Source organism: Mauremys mutica, chromosome 1 (assembly GCF_020497125.1).
Source record: "Mauremys mutica isolate MM-2020 ecotype Southern chromosome 1, ASM2049712v1, whole genome shotgun sequence".
NCBI classification, from domain to species: domain Eukaryota; kingdom Metazoa; phylum Chordata; order Testudines; family Geoemydidae; genus Mauremys; species Mauremys mutica.
Genome location: NC_059072.1, coordinates 178,730,301 through 178,752,712, shown reverse-complemented (window position 1 = coordinate 178,752,712; position 22,412 = coordinate 178,730,301). Strand labels below are relative to the sequence as shown.

General features: G+C 45.9%; 2 protein-coding genes across 4 annotated transcripts in view; one reads left to right on the top strand and one right to left on the bottom strand.

The window, feature by feature from the left end:
* The first annotated feature begins 1,978 nt into the window (after positions 1 to 1,978).
* On the top strand, positions 1,979 to 21,233 carry PDZK1 (PDZ domain containing 1). 2 transcript variants are annotated; one of them, XM_045002047.1, is made up of 9 exons: positions 1,979 to 2,070; positions 9,302 to 9,513; positions 9,845 to 10,088; positions 11,048 to 11,184; positions 13,514 to 13,709; positions 14,502 to 14,698; positions 18,028 to 18,222; positions 18,990 to 19,289; positions 20,348 to 21,233. In XM_045002047.1, the coding sequence occupies exons 2-9, from the start codon at positions 9,304 to 9,306 to the stop codon at positions 20,411 to 20,413; spliced, it is 1,545 nt and encodes a 514-aa protein (XP_044857982.1). In that variant the 5' UTR covers positions 1,979 to 2,070; positions 9,302 to 9,303; the 3' UTR covers positions 20,414 to 21,233. The 2 variants fall into 2 exon arrangements, with proteins under 2 accessions (XP_044857982.1, XP_044857983.1); XM_045002048.1 differs by lacking the exon at positions 1,979 to 2,070 and adding an exon at positions 8,615 to 8,722.
* Positions 21,234 to 21,696: 463 nt separating this feature from the next.
* GPR89B (G protein-coupled receptor 89B) overlaps positions 21,697 to 22,412 on the bottom strand; it is a 29,858-nt gene continuing 29,142 nt past the window's right edge. For both annotated transcript variants that reach the window (XM_045002049.1, XM_045002050.1), the window contains exon 14: positions 21,697 to 22,372. In XM_045002049.1, the coding sequence (XP_044857984.1) occupies positions 22,166 to 22,372 (207 nt within the window). In that variant the 3' untranslated portion in view covers positions 21,697 to 22,165. The remainder of the gene's footprint in view (positions 22,373 to 22,412) is intronic.

The window sequence follows — 22,412 nt, the reverse complement described above, 5'->3', positions numbered from 1 at the left end:
GGGCCGAACCCACCACACTCACACCTAAAGATCATTCCCATCCCCATTCCCAGTTACCAAATTTTCCTTTAACTCACCCACCAGAAGAACAGAATCCCAATCCCACACCCTCGACTGGTAGACACTCCCCTAACACTACCTCCCTCAACTCCGCCCTGGCCCTCCAGAACCTACCCACACAGCCTACACCCCATATTCTGACCCCTCTGGAACTGCTCTATATATGCAAAATACTGTTCTCAAAACAATATATGGCTCTTACAGCCTTATCTGTACCCACCAAGTGCATTGAACCAACTGGCCCTTAGTGAATATCAAAACCTGCAAAACCTCCTGACAGATAACCCAAATATCATGCTGCTCCTGGAGGTGCACGTGACCCGTGGAAAAGACTGGGACATGAGAGACTTGGGTTCTATTCCCACCTCCACAAGTGACCTGCTGAGTGACCTCAGACATGTTGCTTTTCACCTCTCTGCCTGTTTCCCTGGCCGCCCTTTGTCACTCATGTTGGTTTACATTGTAAGCTGTTTGGGGCAGGGACTCCATCTCGCTATGTGTCTGTAGAGCACCTAGCACAGTGGGGCTTCAATCTTTGTTGGGGCCGGTGCAAGGATGTTTCGCACCCTAGGCGAAACTTCCACCTTTTTGCGCCTCCCCCCGCGCTGAGGCGCTCCCCCCTTGCGGCAGCTCCCCACCCTCCGCCCTGAGGCACCCCCCTTGCGGTAGCTCCCCACCCTCCACCTTGAGGCACCCCCGCCGCCCCAGCTCACCCCTGCTCCGCGCACGAGCACGCCGTGGGCACTTCACTTCTCCTGCCTCCCAGGCTTGCGGCACCTAAGCTGATTGGCGTCGCAAGCCTGGGAGGCGGGAGAAGTGAAGCAGCTTCCCCCTGCCCCGCCTCCTCCCCCGAGCACGCAGTGGCTGCTTCACTTCTCCCGCCTCTCAGGCTTGCGGCGCCAATCAGCTTAAGCACCGCAAGTTCTCCTGAAGCCGCCCCCCCCTTACTTGCTGCAGGCAGCCCTCAACGCGCTCCCCTGCCCCAGCTCCCTCCGCCTAAATGCCAGCGGCAACCGGGGCGGCTGAAGATCCAGCCACCACGATTGCTGCAAAAGAAAATGGCGCCCCCCAAATGCCAGTGACCTAGGCAACCGCCTAGGTCGCCTAAATGGTTGCACCGGCCCTGGGCCTCTAGATACTATTGTAATACAAACAATAATTCCTACCCTCAGCATGCCTTGCAAACTCACATGGAGTCCATGCCCAAGGTCCAGTAGGAAGATTTCCATATATGTATGTATATATATATATATACACATTCATCCTGCCTACATGCAAAGATCATATTAATGCAACATTCAGGTTGAGATTTCCATGCATTTCACTTCCACTACCTCTAACCCCTCTGGGACTGTTTGTTCCTATTCTTTAGCCCATGACAGACATGGATATCGTGCCTCACTGATTCCATAGAAAATTTGGTCAGTTTACACAGGGAAATGTGTCTTTTAAATTTACTTTTCCTTGTAAACCAGGCTAATTTGCTATGGAAACAATCAGCATTAAACACGGAACCCCGCAACACCATTTTACCACATTATAATCAGGCCAGTTACTAATTTGGAGACTACAATCAGCAGAGGTGCAACACAAGCATTATTTCCAATAGCTGAGTCCCTGTCTGTCACCAGAGCCTGCAGATGCTCATTCCTAGTGGATGAGCAGGTCTTGGATCTGCTCCTTGGGAACCCTTCTCTCTCTCAGGGGAAAGCTCTCACCAAGAGCAAAGATCAGGCTTATCTTGGATCTGCTCCCCGTGAAAGTCGTAGTTTGAGAGTACAATGATCAATGAAACACCGCAGCAGAATTCAAAGTTGCTGAGAAAGGAGAAGTGATTTGCACCTCTGCAAGCAGGTTATCAAGTAGGTAAACACATGCATGAGACTCGGTTAAATAAATAATCTTTTAAATTAACCTTTGCTCAATCAAAGTTCAGCTGTACCTACAGGTACAGCCACAGGAGAGACTGCTGGAGAGAATTCCCTAAGGAACAGCTCTACGCAGACACAGGTAAGAACTTCCCTTCTTTCTTCACTAACCCCTTTCCCCCTTACTATCCTGGTTACCTTTTTAGGTGCTTTACCCCCATTCCCCATAAAGCTTTTATGCAGAAAAAGGAGAAGTAACATTGAGCCCTGTGCTAGCTTCCCCACTTCCCTCTGAGGTGCATGAGTTCACCATCTGCCTTTCCCTGCACCTGAATGTTTCTTAGGCCTTGTCTACACTGGGATTTGCCTCTATTTCAGGCTCTGGTGTACACTCCTAGAAAACATAGGACAAACAGCTATGAGCTGCAATTTTCACCAATGCAGCCTGCTCTGGTCTCCAGCAGGGTAAGCTCCACGAGTACAAATGGTAGCTTTGCCTGTCTACACTGAGAATTTGCCATAGTACAACTGCATGGTAGCTAGAATCAGGGAAAATCTTGAATTTTCAAAGGGAGAGCAGATAAATCATGTGCTGTGGGCTCCTATTCTCTACCTACACAGGAGCTGTATTTGGGATGGCCTGAAGACCCTCTGCCAGGAGAAATTTTCCAAATCAGGTCTAGGTATAAAAGTATCTCTAGATACTAGGAAAGGATGTACCTGCTACAACAGAATTTACTTCAGTCTTAATTTCTCTTTTGTGGATATGTTCCGAGCGAAGTTTGAGGTATTGCAGTATATTAAATCCTTCCAGCTGTCTGATCAATGGGTGAGGCTCCAAGATACCCAAACCTTCCAGTATCTTCCTTCAGCTTCCATAACACATCTGTGCCCCTCTGACCTTCAATATGCTAGTTGACCTGACCCACCTATACCTCTTCACTAAAGGCGCAACCATCTTTTTTTTTTTAAAAAAAAGGGGGGGGAGGGGGATTGTTTTAAATCTTGTTTACACATGAAAATTAATCTAGAATAAAGTCTGGTGTGAATTGAAAGCAGATTAATTTCCTGATTAACTCTGTGTGGGCATTCTCACACAGAGTACCTTATTCTGAATTTGTTAAAAAGCTCTGAATAAGGGACTCTTATTCCAGAATGAGAGGGTCCACACAAGGAGTTAACCAGGAATATAACCCGATTGACAAGAATGATGTGTGCGAGTCTGTTCGTCCATCCACCTCCAGGGGGATAACAACAGTGAACAATTTGGAGGGACATGTCCGCAGCTAGGACTTCTCTGGTATTAATGGGATCTTGGACAAATTTTGTCAATGCTTCTTGGAAATATTGTCTTTTTAATGATCTCCAGACCCACAGAGTCCCAGGCCAGACCATCTCTGTGACATGGGCCTATTCCTCTATAAACTAACCCAAATTTATTGTTTGATGATTCTCACTAGCCACAAAGCAGCTCATGGTCTCTGTGGACCTAGGCTAGTATCCTGTAGGTGGTCACCGAAAGTGATTCACAGGGTCAGGAACCTGGGGCAATTTGAGTAACAGACAGCTGTAGTGAGACAGACATGTAAAACCTTACAGTAGGTGATCACATGGACTTTAATTGCCCGGGCTGCGATTAATGGGTAATCTCTGCATCACAGCTTGCCTTGGTCATTTGACAGATTTCTCTCTTAGTGGTGGTAAGCAGCCAAAAGCCCATTCAAAGGGCTATAGGTCATTAACTACATCATTACACAGACTTCTGAAAAGCAACTCAGAGAAAGATGTCATAGTTAGCCCCTGCAACTCCTACACAAACACATATTAGCACAGTTCTTTGCAGGAGCTGTTGAAACAGTGAAACTGGCTCTCCTTGGTCCTGTTACCCAAAGTGAAGTCACACACCTTATTTTCCATGTATTAAACTCTCCCTTGATGTGCATTTTATAATGCTCAGGCACCCAAAAGAACAGAGATCCATCCCACCTCGTAATGATACACCAAAGGCCCCATCTGCTGCACAGGCAGCTGGCCCTAAATTCTGCACAGAAATCCCCTGGTGTGTGTGGCACGCTGGGGCAGCAGACTGGAAATTCAGCATCATTTAACATAACACTTAAAAACTGAGTTTTTCAGTGAAATAAATGGAAAATAATGAACATAGCCTGCTATTTCTACACTTTTTTCAAATTCCTTCAAGATATCCAATTTCCTCCAAGGTGGGTCACAATTTTTGTACTAATTATGCATCACTGTACTGTAGAGGTCAGCAGGGTGAGAAGCTAGAAGCTCTGGCAGTTAGATAGGTAGTGAGCTGAGATCTTTGGTGCCTGAGAAGGCAGGTTAGGATTGTGGGATAAGCATATTATCTAGACATTTCTGCTCAAACAACCAGCAGCAAAATAGTTAAAACCCATTCCCAAACCAGTGAGGCTACCTCTATGCTAGCATAGCTTCCTCCTGTAGACATACATCAACAGGAGTTTTTCTACTGGTTTACGACTGCCTCCTGAATGACATTAGCTATGCTGACCAAAGCCCTCTTCCATCAGCATAACTGCATGTACACTGGGGGTTTTATCAGCTAGGAAGATGGGTTTGCACACCCCTGACCAACACAGCTATGCAAGTAGAAGTTTTAAGTGTAGATTAGGCCAGAAGGGATTCAAAACATTTAGTAAATCCAGATTCTTTCCTTGGCATCTATTTGTCTTTCCTCTCCCCATTTACAGCAGAAACATTTACAATAGCAATGCCTATCTCTAGTTCTCTGCACCTGAAGTCTGAGTATGAAGAACTCTATCAGAGCCAAAGGACCCTCAGCCCCTCCTATCTCAAATATTTTTATTCAATAGGTGGGACTGGCTTCATTTTCAAAGGGACCAATAACTCCCTTGGTCTCACTCCAGAAGGGAGACCAGATGTCCCGATAAAATCGGGACCGTCCCGATATATAAGTGTTTGTCCTGATTTTTTTTTTCCTCCGCCGGCGGACCTCCCCCTCCCCCCCGCAATGTGTCCTGATATTTTCTTCCTCTCATCTGGTCACCCTACATTCCAGACTCAGCACAAATGGGACAAGAGCAAATTTAACCGCTTATGCAAAAGGAGGGAAGTACACATTTCATTCTGTGTGGAAGGGGTTGGGGATATAGAGACAGACACTGAACTTAGCCAGAAAAAAGGGCTTTGTATAGTAATTAGAACAGATCAGCAGCTACAGGCTGACATGGCAAGCTAGGCTCCCTTAATTTCTTTAATATTTTTACTCCTGGGGGCATTCTGCACCAAAAAAAAAAATCTGCATACAATATTTTAAAATTCTGCAAGTTTTATTTGCCAAAATAGCACTACATAATCATGCCACTTTCATTAATTTTGGTAATTTATTTAAAAATACCTGTCAACAAGTATGTCTGTAACAATACAGACACATACAAAAATTCCCCCAAGAGTAGAGAGTTGAAGAAACCCCTATGACAACCCGGTTCCTGTTTCTCTGCCCCTTTCCTCCCCACCCCTCCCAGAGCCCAGACACTCACAACCCCTCCCACACAGAGCCCACCTGCGGGGCCCCCCCCAGCCAATACACCCGAACCGTCTCCTCTGCAGAGTCCAACCATGGTCCGCCCCCCCAGCCCAGATACCCGCACCCCTTCTGCCCCCCAGAGGCCAGCTGCAGCCCCCACACCTCCCCGACACCCGACTCCCTTCCCCGCAGAGATCCAGAGGGAGAAACAACCTGATCCTCGGTCCCAGGCTTGCTCGGAGTTTCCTGCGCGCCACTCTCTCCTTCCCTCAGGCCATGCTGGGAACTGCAGCTTCCACGAACCCTTAGCTCCCTCTCCCTCCCCCAGCAGTGTCTTCTATGTGCAAGCTGGGCTCTGCTGAGTCCAGTGGCCCATAGCGGCAGCTAGCAGCACTACAGCCCATTTCTGTGGAGGAAGGACATTGTGCACACATGATATTAATTTCTGAAAAACTCTGCATTGCGTAATGGCGCACAATTCCCCCAGGAGTAATATTTCCCCCAACAGTCTCTTTGACCAATTAATGACCCAAATAAAAACCTCTTTGTTCCAACTTAATTCTGTTTAGCCAAAAATACTAAGAAGGGTCACTTTGCTCAAAGCTACCTGTTTCTTTCTTAATCTTGCCCTCTTCTAAGAATTCCATTTTAGCCACACCTCAATTTTCTTTACCACTGGCAACATTTGTCAGCTTAATCTGCATTATGGTTTCTCTCCCATCAGTTCTGGAATAGACCCTGAGCAGTTTTCTCATCTTATTTTCCACAGCAGACAAGTTCTCTCTCTGGCATTCTGCCTTGAGTCAGTCTCCTCCTTAGCAAGAGGCAGACACCATTTTCATCTGAGATGGAAGACAAAAGCATTTTCTTCTTTTGTTATCTTTGTTAAAAACACTTTGGCTCAAATGACCTACCCAGTGTATATTGTGACAAAGTTCCTCCACTTATTGGCGGATTTGCTCGCCTCACAGATTCACCCTGTGGGTCGGGAAACAGCCCAGAGACCTTCCCCTCTGGTAGAAGCCGCAGTCCAGGTCAATTCCTCCTGTGTTTGATCAGAAGTTGGGAGGTTTGGGGGGAACCCGGGCCCGCCCTCTACTCCGGGTTCCAGCCATCTAGAGTGCCTCCTGATACAGCTGCGCAACAGCTACAACTCCCTGGGCTACTTCCCCCGTCGGACCATCTGACTGGATTTGGACCACGGGCCTTCACTAAGTCTGTTAGAGGACTTGCCCTTGTGGCAAAATGGGGGAGGAAACGCCGGTAATACTCCCACCACCCCTAGGAATGCTCGGACTTGCTTCTTACTACTTGGTAGTGGCCAATTTTGGATGGCCTCTAACTTGTTCAGTTGAGGTTTTACCAGACCTTTTCCTACCACGTAGCCAAGATATTTGGCCTCCGTGAACCGCATAGCACACTTAACAGGGTTTGCCATAAAGCCAGCTCGCCTGAAGGTATCAAGGACCACCCCCACCTTCTTCAAGTGGGTTTCCCAGTCTGGGTACATCATCCAAGTAGGCCGCAGCATAGCTGGCATGGGGGCATAGTAACTTGTCCATGAGGCACTGAAAGGTAGCTGGGGCCCCATGTAGTCCAAAAAGAAGGACCATATACTGGAAAAGACCCTCTGGTGTAGAGAACGCCGTCTTCTCCTTTGCATCTTCGGCTAGGGGAATCTGCCAGTACCCCTTTGTCAAGTCTAGGGTCATTAAGTACCAGGCATTCCCCAGACGGTCCACTAATTAGTCTATGCGGGGTATAGGGTAGGCATCAAACTGGGATATCTCATTTAGTCGACGGAAGTCATTGCAGAACCTTGTGATGCCATCAGGTTTGGGCACCAACGCTATTGGGCTGGACCACTGACTATGAGATTCTTCAATGATCCCCATCTCCAGCATTTTCCTGACTTCCGCTTTTATTTCCTTGCTTTTGGCTGCTGGCACCCAGTAGGGCCTCATTGTTACTCTAGCCCCAGGGTTCGTGACAATGTGGTGATATGTCCCAGTTGTGCGACCTGGCTTTGTTCAGAATACATCTTGATATTGGGCGATCATCTCAGTTACCTCTTTCTTCTGGGCTGTCGTTAGATCAGAAGACATCCTCACCTGTTCAGGGTTTTTGTTCCCTGGGTGCAAGTCTTCCCGAAACACTGTGCATGCCTCTCGGGTATGCCAGGGTTTCAGAAGGTTGACATGATATATCTGCTCTGGTTTTTGACGTCCCAGTTGTCGCACCTTGTAATTTACTTCCCCTACTGCATCCGACGAAGTGGGTATTCACCCATGAAAGCTCATGCTCCAAAATGTCTGTTAGTCTACAAGGTGCCACAGGACTCTTTGCTGCTTCCCCTACTGGTTCAACTATTTCATAGGGCCCTTGCCACTGGGCCAACAGCTTACTTTCGGCTGTCTGTACCAGTACCATTACTCGGTCACCAGGCTGAAACTAACGAACCTTGGCTTGACGGTTGTAGTAGGTTTGCTGGGCCTCTTGGGCCTTCTCTAGGTGCTCCCTCACTATGGGAGTGACCCAGGCTATCTGGTCCCTCATCTGTAGCACATGCTCTATTATGCTCTTCCCCTCATTGGGTTCCTCCTCCCAAATTTCCTTGGCTATGTCCAGGATGCCTCGGGGGCTGCGCCCATATAACAGCTCAAAGGGGGAAGAATCCAGTTGAGGCCTGAGGTACCTCCTGGATAGCGAACATAAGGTAGGGTAGTAGGGTGTCCCAGTCCTTCCCGTCCCGACTTACCACCTTCCTTATCATAGCCTTGAGGGTTCAGTTAAACCTTTCTACCAACCCATCAGTCTGCGTATGGTAGACTGAAGCTCTCAAGGTATGTATATATCTCCTTTAGTAGCTGCACTCGGGCAGAGATCCCCACCAGCTCTTTGGCTATTGTTTTAGAGGCTGTGTTCCGCAGGGGGGCGGCTTTTGGGTAGCGAGTAACATAGTCCAAAACAACAAGTATAAATTGGTGGTCCCGAACTGTCTTCTCCAGGGGTCCCACTAGGTCCATGGCTATTCGTTCGAAGGGGACCTCTATGATGGGAAGGGGTACTAAAGGTGCCCTCAGGTGGGGACGGGGACTGTGCAGCTGACACCCTGGGCAGGACGCACAGTACCTCCGCACTTCTTCATGTACTCCAGGCCAGAAGAACCGTCATAGGACCCGTGCCAGGGTCTTCTCTACCACCAAATGCCCCCCAAAAAGATGACTATGAGCGAGACTTAATACTGCGTTCTGGTGTTTTTGAGGTACTAGGATCTGCTGTACCTTCTGCCCCTGTACTGGTGCAACCCGGTATAAGCGATCCTTCTTCATTATGAAGTAGGGTCCTGTCCCCTGGGTTTTCCCTTCCACGGGGACCCCATCTATTTTGGTCACCTCCTTCCTGATGTTGTCATACCTTGGGTCTTCTGCCTGGTCCTGTCCAAAATTTCCTCTCCCGGGGCTAATCTGCCCAAGATCTAGGGGCCAGTCTCTGTTGCCTCTACTGGTTCAGAGGCGTTAGGGTGGGGGTCAGACTTGGGTGCTTCTGCCTCCTGGGTGGCCTCCTTTTTAGCTGCTCGGGTCCGCCTACCTACGAGAGCGACCCTCTGGCCTCACCTGACTCTTAGCAGGTTAATTGGAGTCAGGTGTTCTCATTAGCCTGGAGCAGCCCCTGCTCTGGTCACTCAGGGAACAGAAAACTGCTTATCCAGTGGCCAGTATATCTCCCTTCTACTACTCTGCTGTTCCCAACTGGCCTGGGTCTATCACAATATTTAAAGGGGACATACTTCCTTTTCCTGGTCCTGTTTTTACACATACCCCTTTTCCATTCTGCTTGGCAGAAATGACCTCTGCTCTCCATCCTCGAGAATGCATAGTGACCAAACAAGAGGGGGAGAGTTATGGATTCTACCTGCGCATTGAGAAAAACAAATTGGGTCACCTCATCCGGAACGTGGAGGAGGGCAGTCCAGCTGATAGGGCCGGCCTGAAGGATGGAGACAGAATCCTGAGGGTCAATGGGTTATTTGTGGATAAGGAAGAGCATGCACAGGTAAGTCTAACTATATTTTGTGGTCCCAGACATTTCTCAAAACCTCAGCCCCACTTTCGGTATTCAGTTCAGCAAACCTTCACCTGCCACTCCTCACAGTAACTTCTGCTGGAAAATCTGAGAGCTGAATAACTGAGCTCACAGGATCATCTGTACCTCACATATTGGCTTCACTAGAGCTTGAGCAAAGGGGAAAAGATCCTTGATGAAATACTAAGGGCAGCGGAAGCTGCAGAGCTCGCATGTGCTGTGCTCCGAGGGGGGAATTTGTATCAGCCATCTGGATGCTTTTCTGACATTACTACCTCCAAGCTCATTCTATCTATTGCAGGTAGTGGAGCTGGTCAAAAGGAGTGGGAATTCTGTAACTGTCCTCATTCTGGATGAGGCATCCTATGAAAAGGCAGAGAAAGAAGGGGTGAACTTTGAAGAGTTGGGTCAGAAGCAGACAACCCAGCAGCAAAAGGAGCAGCCGCCAGTGACGAATGGAGTGACAGCTCCAGTTCCACAGCCTCGGCTCTGCTACCTGGTGAAGGAGAGAAACAGTTATGACTTCTCCTTGAAAACCACAGTTGGTGAGAACAATGGGTGTAGGTAGTAGGCAATTTCCCAAGGGCACATTACCTCTGGTTAGGAGTGGGGATGGGAGTTGGTTCTTCAACAGCCTGTTCTATTTTCTGTCAGCTGTTGAAGCAGACTTGCTAAAACCATTTGCACCAAGCCCTCCTCAGATGCCAGAAGCGCCCTACAAATGATTGCTCAAAGTCCCAGGCACCTCCTTTGAATTACCGTGGGAACCAGCCCTCAGGGTTCTGGAGCTTATCTGAAGATAACCATGTGAAAGGGGCTGAAGCAAAGAATGACACAGTGTGCAAAAGGCAAAGAGCCTCTTCTGATCGAGATGTGTTCACGTGGGAAGCACAAAATTGAACTAAGAAATTTTTTTTTTTGAACCCTCTCCATACTTGCCCTTTCCAAAATGCTAGGCAAAAGAATGGGTAGGCTTCTGTAGACCTGTACTGTCTCTCTCTGTTTGGAAAGTGCCTAGTTCACGGAGGGTGCTAGCACAATATAAATAACACTGTGCACTAGACTAACCCAGGGATGAAATTTGGAAGTCTTTCAAACACAAGAAACTCTGACATGTGGATAAGCCACAACAAACAATAAAAGTGGGTCTTAACCAATTCAAACTTTAGAAAGTCACTCCATTTTCATTAGTAGTACCAATCAACCAAGCCACCATAATTGGTGCCTTGGGCAGTCACAGCAGAGAGGCTGTTTAGGCCACAGATGATGAAGTTCCCTCCCCTCTCTAGAAGTTATCCCTCCAGAGCCAGGATGAGGCACACAGGTGTGGGCTGGGTAGAAAAAACTTGTGCTGTCACTGTATCTGTTCTATGGATAAACAGAGCCCCTAGGTCTCCGGGGCTGTCACTACAGCACCTTACATCAGCATGGAATTTGCTTGGCAACCAGTGGAGGCATGTGCCAGTGGCTTGCTCTGCGTAGTAAGTTCTCTCACCTGTTCTAGGTCAGAAGGGTGTCTTCATCATAGGCTTGTCCCCACAAGGAGTGGCTGCAAAAGCAGGAGTCCAACATAATGACCGCCTGATCGAAGTGAATGGGAAGAACGTGGAAAACGACAAACATGAGGAAGTGGTTGAAAAGGTATCTACTAGCATGACTCCTCTTCTTCCTTCATTTAAGGCCAGTTCCTCCACCTGAGGCTACTGGGCAGCAATGTCAACACTGAATGCATTCACAGAGCAGGTGAAGAGGCTGAGGTCAATACCGTACATTATCAGCAACACTTCAGTCACAAAATATACTGCTACTTTGGCTTTGTTTCTTGGATGGGTCAGGGTAGCTGGAATGCAAGGCTGCTGAAAAGGTTGGCTGTTCTTGAAAGTCAGGGACAGACTTCCACCAGACACCCTAAGCTTGCTTTTGAAGAATACTGCCCTCAAGTCAGGCCCGAGTGGTGCAAGCACCACAACTATACTGTTGCCATAAGCCTGATTAAATAAATGGTGGCACAGTACTAGGAATTCTGAAAATCTTTCTGGTGCCCAGGAGGATGAAATCAGCACGTCTGGGATGGAGTCTAGTACAATGGGGAATCTTTCTGATATTAGGATGGTAAGACTGGAAATCACAGCAGTTTGTGCTCTGTGATTTAGCTGAAGAAGGGTTTGATGTGAAGATCTGGATAGTTACGAAAAGGAGGATTTCCAGGAAATGTGATTCCCTCCTGCTAAGAAACACAAAACTAATTTTAACAGTGCAGTTTACAGACTCGATCAGAGCCAAATAACGTAACCTAGCTGTCAGTAAAAGGGGCCCAGAGCAAACTGTGTGTGCAAGAAAGCCTGCATTTCTGATCATGAAATGTCCTTCTGCCACATCCTCCCAACAACTGGTATATTCCTATTTGTGGTGATGGTAGGTTAAAGATCTACTTGGTGTTAGGGAAAATAATTAATGTAGTTTGAGAGATCAAACCAAACACTGATCCACTGAGGGTAGCATCAGAGATAAGGATAGGAAGAAGAGAACATGTGACTTTTCCATTAGTCTCTTTGGTAAAAATCACACATGCTGAGGCTTTAAGCATTTAAACATAGTATGACTATGAAGCAGCTTGAGCTAGAAAAGCTTTCAGAGTACCACTATCCAAACTACAAATCCTACAGCATTCCACTGCGGTTCTCAAACTCCCAAGGGAGGCATGGGAACGTGTCAGGGGAGAAGCGAGCTGTGTGTTTTTGTTTTGGGTTTATTTATTTTTTTAAAGCATTCTGGCTGCCAGCCCTGGGTGGCTGGGGCTTGTGCAGAAGGGCCATGCGCTCCTGGGAGGCAGGGACAGCAGGAGCGCCACCTCCTGGGCTTGGGCTCTCCTCTCCTTCCCCTTCCCTCCCCTCACCCCTGCCCCCAATCCCTCACTGGGAGACAGCATGGGCTCAGGCTCTCCTCCCCACCGTCCCAATCCCATACCTGGAGGTGGCTGTCAACCCTAGAGTGGCAACGCAGAAATAAGGGTGGCAATTGGGCGCTAAGTCTGCTGTGAAAAGTGATATTGCTGAATTTCTCTTTTCACATTGACACCCTTACTTCTGTGCTGCTGCTGGCACAGTGCTGCCTTCAGAGCTGAGCACCCAAACAGCAGCTGCTGCTCTCTGCTCTGCCACTGGGTGGCAGTATATGTACATGGGGGGAGGACACAAACTACTACAGACACGAAGGGGGGGGGCGATCAAATAAGTTTGCGAAGCAATCCACTATAATGATCCAAACCACTCTATTAACTATGAAAAACTGCAGTACTTGTGTTCTGTACTGTTGCTGCAATACTTTTTATGAGGAGAAGAAACATGCAGGTTTTGAGTGAAGATGGAGAGAAGAATGGGAGTAGAGAAACAGGGGTATTATGGGGACAGACAAAAAACGCAAAGTTAGGGTATGGGAACATAAGGAGATTGGCAGTAGCTCCAGAGCAGTCACAGCTGAATGTTATAGCAACTTGTGGTAGGTACAGCCATCTACAGTCATATAGGCAGCACATGGGTGCACATATTGGAGCACTATCCAACAACCTAGTCTGTATAGACCCTACAGCCCATTCACTTACAGCCCACAGGGGTGGCTCCAGGCACCAGAGCTCCAAGCTCATGCCTGGGCCGCAAGCCACGGGGGGCAGCCTGCCGGTCGCCGTGAGGGAGGCAGTCAGGCTGCCTTCAGTGGCATGCCTGCAGGAGGTCCACCGGTCCCACAGTTTCGGCAGCAATTCGGCGGTGGGTACGCCGAAGGCGCGGGACCAGCGGACCTCCCGCAGGCATGCCGCCAAAAGCCGCCTGACTGCCGTGCTTGGGGCAGCAAAATACACAGTCGCCCCTGACAGCCCACCATTGTACATCAAAGAACCTGCCAACATAACGCTCTCCACAGCCCACACACTCCACTCAAAGGCTTGTGTTTGAGATTGTGTGTGTCGTTGCAGGTGAAGAAGTCTGGGAACCATGTTGTGTTTCTGCTATCAGATAATGAAACTGACCAGTATTACAGCAACCACCAGATGATGCTGAAAAGAGACACAGCCAGCCTGAAATTGCTTCCCCACAAACCCCGACTTGTGGAGCTCAAGAAAGGAGACAACGGCTATGGGTTTTTCCTGAGGATGGAACAAAATGGTAACGGTGAGAACCCAGCCATCAGCCAGGCCCCTGCGTGCTCTGTAGTGCGCTTTTATGGGGCCTGTAGGACTCCTACTCTCCAGTGCCTACTGCTCATCTTGGAAAGATCATTTCCTGTCCTGCTGCCAACCCAGTCCCGCCCCAAACACAGCTCACCACAGCCAGGCACCTCCAATCTATAGCCTGTTTTATAGAGGAGGCCAGACTAAATGATCACAAATGGTCCCTCCTGACCTTGGAATCTATGAATCTCCTTCAAACCTTCCAATCTGAGGAGGAACATTCCACTGTGCTGCTCGTGGCCCTCCTCACCCACTACAGTCCAGCTCCCATAATCTCCATTTGTGGCAGCCTCCAACCCCACATTTTTGAGGATCAGCAATGTGTCCAGGGTAATGTCTGATGGTTTTTCACAACAGAACCCTGGCTTATCTGAATGGCTTCAAAGGGATCCTTGGTTGCTCCCTCACAACTGGGTTCACCAAAATCATGAAGCGCTCTATTTTAAGTAGGCTTAAACTCCCCCGCCCCTTGCCTCAGAGTAAACTACAACTTCCATGTGTCTTGTTCAGGGGAAAGGGAACCTGTATTCAAGTCACTTGGAAGGAGATCTAGATCTGCACTAGGATTACTCCAGAATTAGCTAAATCAGGAAGCTTATTTCAACCTGAAATCAGAGAATGAGTTTCTACCATCTTAAATATCTTTTATCATCCAAACCAAACACATCCCATGAACAACTGCTTTTCTCTATTTGAATTAGGCCTGTATTTTTTTATTTTTTTTTGAGATCAGGTCATTTAATTAAGGACATTGATTCTGGTAGCCCAGCAGCGAAGGCGGGTCTAAAGGACAATGATATCCTGGTTGCTGTAAATGGGGAGTCAGTGGAGGCACTGGATCATGACACCGTGGTGGAGAAGATTAAGAGGTGTGGAGAAAAGACCACGTTGCTGGTGGTGGATAAGCAGACAGACACCATGTATAAACTGGTAAGGCAATGCAGGCTGGGGTTGGGCTTGTATAGCTCCTCACTAGATAAGACATAGGCAGCAATGAAATAGTGGGTCCATTCTGAAAGAAGCACCATTTCAAAGGCTTTTTATTAGCCCTTATTCAAGTACTCGCTATAGCGAATGTCTGAGATGGGTTCATGTCTGTCTCCCTCAGCAGACTTCTGCAGTATGTCACTGAACTTCCCAATTTACTCTTGCCCTAGACCTTCCTATATACTACTGGAACAATACCAGATTCCAGTAGTACAGACCAACAAGTTAACCAATTGCAACTACCAGGCAGTTTCTTGTATGAATTAGAGGAGAAATCCCTGCTCACATTTGTGCCCATGTTGCAACTTTCTACCTCTATCACTGAAGAGGTTTTAATAAGCAAGTAGAATTCAAAGGTGGGACCTAACCTGACTGTTGTAAAGATTTCAAACACAACAAGATGTTAGACTATGGCTGTCAAGCACTTAAAAAGATTAACCGCGTGATTTAAAAAAGTAACCGCGCGATTAATAGCACTGTTGAACAATAACAGAATACCATTTATTTAAATATTTTTGGATGTTTTCTACATTTTCAAATACATGGATTTCAATTATAACACAGAATACAAAGTATACAGTGCTCACATTATATTTATTTTTATTACAAATATTTGCACTGTAAAAAACAAAAGATAGTATTTTTCAATTCACTTAATACAAGTACTGTAGTGCAATCTCTATCATGAAAGATGAAATTACAAATGTAGAATTATGCACCAAAAAATAACTGAATTCAAAAACTAAACAATGTCAAACTTTAGAGCCTACAAATCCACTCAATCCTATTTCCTGTTCAGCCAATTGCTCAGACAAACAAGTTGATTTACATTTGCAGGAGATAATGCTGCCCGCTTCTTGTTCACAATGTCACCTGAAAGGGCGGACAGGTGTTCTCGTGGCACTTCTGTAGCCAGCATTGCATGATATTTACATGCCAGATGCACTAAAGAGTCATATGTCCCTTCAGGCTTCAACCACCATTCCAGAGGACATGCGTCCATCCTGATGACAGGTTCTGCTCAATAACAATCTAAAGCAGTGCAGATTGACACATGTTCATTTTCATCATCTGAGTCAGATGCCACCAGCAGAAGGTTGATTTTTTTTTTTTTTGGTGGTGGTTTCGGTTCTGTAGTTTCTGCATCAGAGTGTTCCTCTTTTAAGACTTCTGAAAGCATGCTCTACACCTCGTCCCTCTCAGATTTTGGACGGCACTTCAGATTCTTAAACCTTGGGTCAAGTGCTGTAGCTATCTTTAGAAATCTCACATTAGTACCTTCTTTGCGTTTTGTGAAATCTGCAGTGAAAGTGTTCTTAAAATGAACATGTGCTGAGTCATCATCCAAGACTACTATAACATGAAACATATGGCAGAATGCAGGTAAAATATAGCTGGAGACATAAAATTCTCCCGCAGAGTTCAGTCACAAATTTAATTAACACTTTTTTTTTTTTAAACAAGCATCATCAGCATGGAAACATGTCCTCTGAAATGGTGGCTGAAGCATGAAGGGGCATATGAATGTTTAGCATATCTGGCATGTAAATACCTTGCAATGCTGGCTACAAAAGTGCCATGCGAACGTCTGTTCTCACTTTCAGGTGACATTGTAAATAAGAAGTGAGCAGCATTATCTCCCGTAAATGTAAACAAACTTGTTTGTCTTAGCAATTGGTAGGACACAGTGGACTTGTAGGCTCTAAAGTTTTACATTGTTTTGTTTTTGAGTGCTGTTATGTAACAAAAAAAAATCTACATTTGTAAATTACACTTTCATGATAAAGAGATTGCACTACAGTACTTGTATGAGGTGAATCGAAAAATACAGTTTCTTTTATCATTTTATTGTAATAAATTATTTTATTTATATTTATTAATAAATTTGTAATAAAAAATACGTGAGCAGTGTACACTTTGTATTCTGTGTTGTAACTGAAATCAATATATTTGAAAATGTAGAAAAACATCCAAAATATTTAATACATTTCAATTGGTATTCTATTGTTTAACAATGCGATTAAAACAGATTAATCGCGTGAGTTATCTGCCATTAACTGACAGCGTTAGTTTAGACAGATTTTTCTGTAGGAGTTTTTACATTCATATAAACTCTTTCCTTTGCTTTTGGTCTTTCAGGCTCAAGTTTCCCCATGTTTGTACTACCAGGAAAGACAAGATTCTTTTCCAGCTGAAACAGAGGAAGAGCCTGTCATGGTCTCACCCCCACTTGGAACTGTTGGGCTCCAATGTGGGGACCTGACTTGGTTTCCCTCTAAACTAAAATCCTAGTTTAGATCTAGTAAGCTGCCACCACTCAATCAGGAAATGTGGATTGAGACACAGTCCTTCCCCAAAATCCTAGGGGATTCCAAGAGCCCCAAATCCATGGAGTTCTTACACCCAGGAGAAATAAACCATTCCCCCTGCTTCCTCCCCCCTCCCTTTTCCTAGGAGAGATACCGGGATCTAACTACAGAGGGATACCTCTCCCTCCCCTTTCCCTGAGAATCCACCCAAGGAAAGACCAAACAAGTCCTTAATAGAAAAGAATTTATTAAAGAAAAAGAAAGTAACTTGTCTCTGTAATCCAAGATAGAACCATACAGGGTCTTTCCTTGGGTGGATTCTCAGGGAAAGAGAAGGGGGAGGTATCCCTCTGTAGTTAGATCCCGGTATCTCTCCTAGGAAAAGGGAGGGGGGAGGAAACAGGGGGAATGGTTTATTTCTCCTGGGTGTAAGAACTCCATGGATTTGGGGCTCTTGGAATCCCCTAGGATTTTGGGGAAGGACTGTGTCTCAATCCACATTTCCTGATTGAGTGGTGGCAGCTTACTAGATCTAAACTAGGATTTTAGTTTAGAGGGAAACCAAGTCAGGTCCCCACATTGGAGCCCAACAGTTCCAAGTGGGGGTGAGACCATGACATGGTGGCAGCGGTCTTCCGGACCCACAGAGACAGGCACGGCTTTTCTACCAAAGGCACTCTGAGGCAGTTTCAGGGTTAAAAGCATTTTCAGTTTCTTGCAGGGCTATTCTCTTCTCCTAAAGCAGGACTGCAGGTTAGGAGGCAGAGAGACCCCGAAGCCAAACATACACAGGTTTTCTAACTGGTATTGTTAGAAGGAATCTTTCTATTGTTTAACAATGCGATTAAAACAGATTAATCGCGTGAGTTATCTGCCATTAACTGACAGCCTTAGTTTAGACAGATTTTTCTGTAGGAGTTTTTACATTCATATAAACTCTTTCCTTTGCTTTTGGTCTTTCAGGCTCAAGTTTCCCCATGTTTGTACTACCAGGAAAGACAAGATTCTTTTCCAGCTGAAGCAGAGGAAGAGCCGACCTCACATGCTGAGCAGGAGGTGAATCACAAGCCCAAAATCTGCAGGCTAGTGAAGGGTCCTAATGGATTCGGCTTCCGCTTGAATGCAACCAAGAATATGCCCATGAAGTTCATCAAAGAGGTACTAACCTAGGGCTTTTAGCCTGGGAGAAGCATGAGACACCAGAAGGGAGAGTCTGGGCTACAGTTAGACATCCATTCCCTTCCTTCTGTACTGTGACTGCACTCAGAGCAAGTCATTCTAAGCCATATGTAACAAAAAGGCAAGGTCTGTCCTATGTGCTCTTGACTGATGGAGTTTTAGTCCTTGAACCCAGCATGAATTCATACCCCTAGAGGAGAAAGGATGGTCTTGTGATTAAGGTACAGGAGTGGGAGTGAGGAGACCTCGGATATATTCCTAGCTCTGCAAAACTTTTGGGGTAAATTGCAAAACTTTTGTCTCTATTTTCTCTTCTTCCTTAATACGTATCTAACCCACAGGGGTGTTGTACTGAATATAATAATATATGTAAGTGATCAGAGATCCACAAGACACTATACAAATGTAAAATACGACAAACCATTCTCTGATCCCTTAAGTACCACAGTTAAATCTACATACTACCACCATTGCCTCTCCCCCACAACAGAAGTCCTGTCCAAGTCAAAACCCATTACAGGACTGGTAATAAAACTGGAATATATTGGAATACTATGTTAAAATCTCCTCCTTTCTCCTTCTCCAATTAAGTTCTGCTCCAGAATAATTTTTTCCAATCCTTACTCTTCCTCCTGTATTGGGGGAAAAAAATCACAGAACATCCATTCTCTATTATAATACTTTGGTGTTAATGCAACTTTAATGGTACTGTGCTGGTATCACAGCTTCAGAGCTTGTGTTTGCAGATACTGAAAGGTGGGCCAGCTGATGCAGCAGGACTGGAAGAGGCGGACATTTTGGTGGAAGTGAATGGCGTGAACGTACTGAACGAAACCTATGATAAGGTTGTAGCAAAAATCGGTGACAGTGGTGACAGACTGACACTACTGGTGTGTAAAAAAGCAACCTATGAATACTTTACGTCTCAGAATATTCCTATTACTGCCTCTCTGGCAGATCAGCTATATGACACTACTGATCCTCCTGCTTATACAGAGAACCCACCAGCAGAGCCAGAGAGGACCTCGCCAGAACCGAGAGAAAGGGTGGGTAATCTTAAGTTAACCAAATCTTGCGGACCAGGTGGTGGGGAAAGGAACCTGAATCAGTCACTAAATTCACTTGAGGTGGGGTCTATGAATTCTAGTTGTATTCTGGATTTACCAGATCTGATCTACGTTAATTAGTATGGCGTGGCAGACCTGGTTACAGCAGGGTAAAACTGCCTCTTCTCCCTACTCCACACACACAGTATCTACTGGAGCCTGGGGCGGGAGGACAGGAGAGGGGAAAGAGTGTGTGTGTGTGTGTGTGTGTGTATGTATGTGCGTGCGTATGTGAGGGAGAGTGTTGAGAGACAGCATTCATTAACGTAGACGAGAACCATATCCTCAGGAATTCTTTGTTCAGCCACAGGGAGCACAGGACCCAAGTAACTGTGAACATGGGAAAACCATATGAAGCACTCTAAACCAGTGCAGATTCTTTGGTGGGCGTGGGACGGGTAGACTGTGACGAAGTGCGACCAGCAAAGGTCCTGAGAAAAAATATTCTGACCACACTGGTTCAGGGAAACTGTGCCATCAACAAGAGTTTGAAATTTGCTACTGTCAGAAAAATGACACCTGTACTCAACTGCTCTGATCCCTGTGTGGATTCAGGGTCTTTGCTGTGAAAAATAAACAAGTTTTTACTCCTGTTCATGCAGGAGACACAATAAAGCTAGGAAGGAATGAACTGGATTCTATTCCTCCACATGTATTATCACCAGAATTGTTAATTAAGATCCAACTACAGATTCTTTCAGTGATGTCTTATGTCCCAGGCTGGATTTGCAGAGCTATAGTTAAACACTTCTTTTTATCTGTGACCTTGGCGGATTTGATATGGAAGTTGAGCAAGAACATGGAATTCCCACTAGACAACTGAGTCGCTTTGTAAAGTGCATATACAAGAGTAATTCACTAGCTTCTCACGCAAAGGCAAATTCCTACTGGGCATAGGTTCAGAACAGACTGTTAGTTCACAGTGGCATGAGGAATCGCTATCACATTATCTACAACCATAAAATAATCAGAAATTTCTACTTATTGATTTTCCACAGGCCAGCTCCTCCTCCTCCTCTTCACTCTCAATCGCCTCAGCAGAAGAGGATGACACACAGTTATGATGAGATAGACCACAACAGAAATCAATCAGACATCTTCCAAGGTTTAAAGGAAGTTCTCTTCCTCCAAGCAGTCTTTGTTCTTTTACCTCCCAGAACCACACTGTGCTATGGAACTTCATACTTGTGAGGACTGGAACAGCAACTTTCTTCTAACTAACTTTCCCTGAAGGGGAACAATCCCACCACCCCCAAGAACAACCACTCACTTACCTAATGCTGCTAATCGTAGTTCATTGGTCTTCTGCCCGGTGAAGTGGACAGTTACTTACTTCTACTACTGCTCTGTAAAAGCTTAAATGACTAATCAGGAACATCTGTCATCTTGCGGGGGAGGAAATGTGATTCACAAATCAATAAGCACAAGAAAGCTCCTTAATACAGAAATCGATCTCTCACATCCCTCACAAGAGACTTTTTTCCTCCTAATCACTGTGGCTATTATATGCTATATTTACTGTAATACAATCAGTTTAACCCAGTAGATGTAATATATCATGATAAGCTAATGTATTCTGTGAAAAACACTCTTTTCACTTGCTAACAAGCTGTAGTATTGTCCTTTCAAAACAATAGGCTAACTTAATAGTTCACTGTTCAGAAGCTACAACCACCATTCCCTCCACCCCACTCTCCTAGCTGCAGATCATGGCAGTTTGAACAGTGTCTGTAATACAGTGTAAACAGCTTTGTTTGCCTACATGCCAACACCTTGTCTCTAATGCAATATGAACCAGCTCTGTAGTACCGATAGTGGATGCTATACCTCCTTGGTGTAAGCTTGAGACAAAGCATAAATAAATCAGAGTGGCTATTTCTCTTTCCCGGGTCTTACTCCTGCCATCTATGATGTATGTTCCACAACAGCTTTAAAATGAGTAAGGTCTGGGAGAATGGTTTTCCGCAAGCTATACTTTTAAGTTGCATGGGTGAAATTTACCTTCGTGACTTGCATTAAACCAACAAGGGACATGGGCTGATGTAGAATATATCGGTCAGTGGGGAGCACTGAATTTCTAGCGTATAACGTAAACTAGTTATAGCTACCATCTTTGACTTCGCACTAAACTCCAGTGAACAGTAACCCAAGGCATGGATTCTGATTCATCAGGCCCTAAATGGTAACAAAGGACTAACTTCCAATTCCTAAGGAAGCTAGATACTAATCATGCACATCTCCCTTGAATCTCAATCCACTTCCCCCTCTGCCAAACAGTGACATTCACACATTTGCTCATCTCTATTAAATTCCCTGGGACTGACACAAACAATTATGATGCTAGTGGTGAGGTATTACGAAAGCTGATTTAATTTCACAGACTCAGACATTCAGATCCAGAATCAACACCCTCCAACTCTGGATTAAGACTGATTTGTTTTTAAACTGAAATCATGTTTCCTTGGTGTCCTTTATGTAGAATTCTTCTACCCGTGATTTTAAGAGGTCTCTCCTCTGACCATCCTTGGCAGATTTTTCAATACCATAAGACACACTTGTCCCATGGATTTTCCTATTCCGTGGCTCTCAGCTGTCCTCCACTTTTCTTCTGCCTCTGCTGTTTGTTCAGCTCATGGCACCCTGTTCAAAGGATGAACCATATAGCTTCTAAGCGCAACTGTAGAAGTCAGAAGGGCCAGTTACATCATCACAGCACAGAAAGAGCTGCCCTCCCTCTCTTCAAATCCTGTCACCCCTAATGAGTTGCAGTAGTCCACCAGAGGGATTATAAAACAGTGGGCAGAACTGGAATGGATTCAGAGCGCCATGTGCTTCTCTGGGGCCTGTTTATGTGCCAAGTAGAGGAAAAGGATGCTGGAGAGAGCGCTAACCAGGAATATCACATCAAACCAGCGGTGATAGAAATTGAACTGCAGCTCCCCCAAGACTTCTGTAATGATAGTGCGATACTCCGGGGGCATACTCATCCGGATTAGGAGCACGGAAGAGACGAAGTACATCCCCTGGAGATAAGATACAGGAAGCGCATCGGTTAACTGCTTC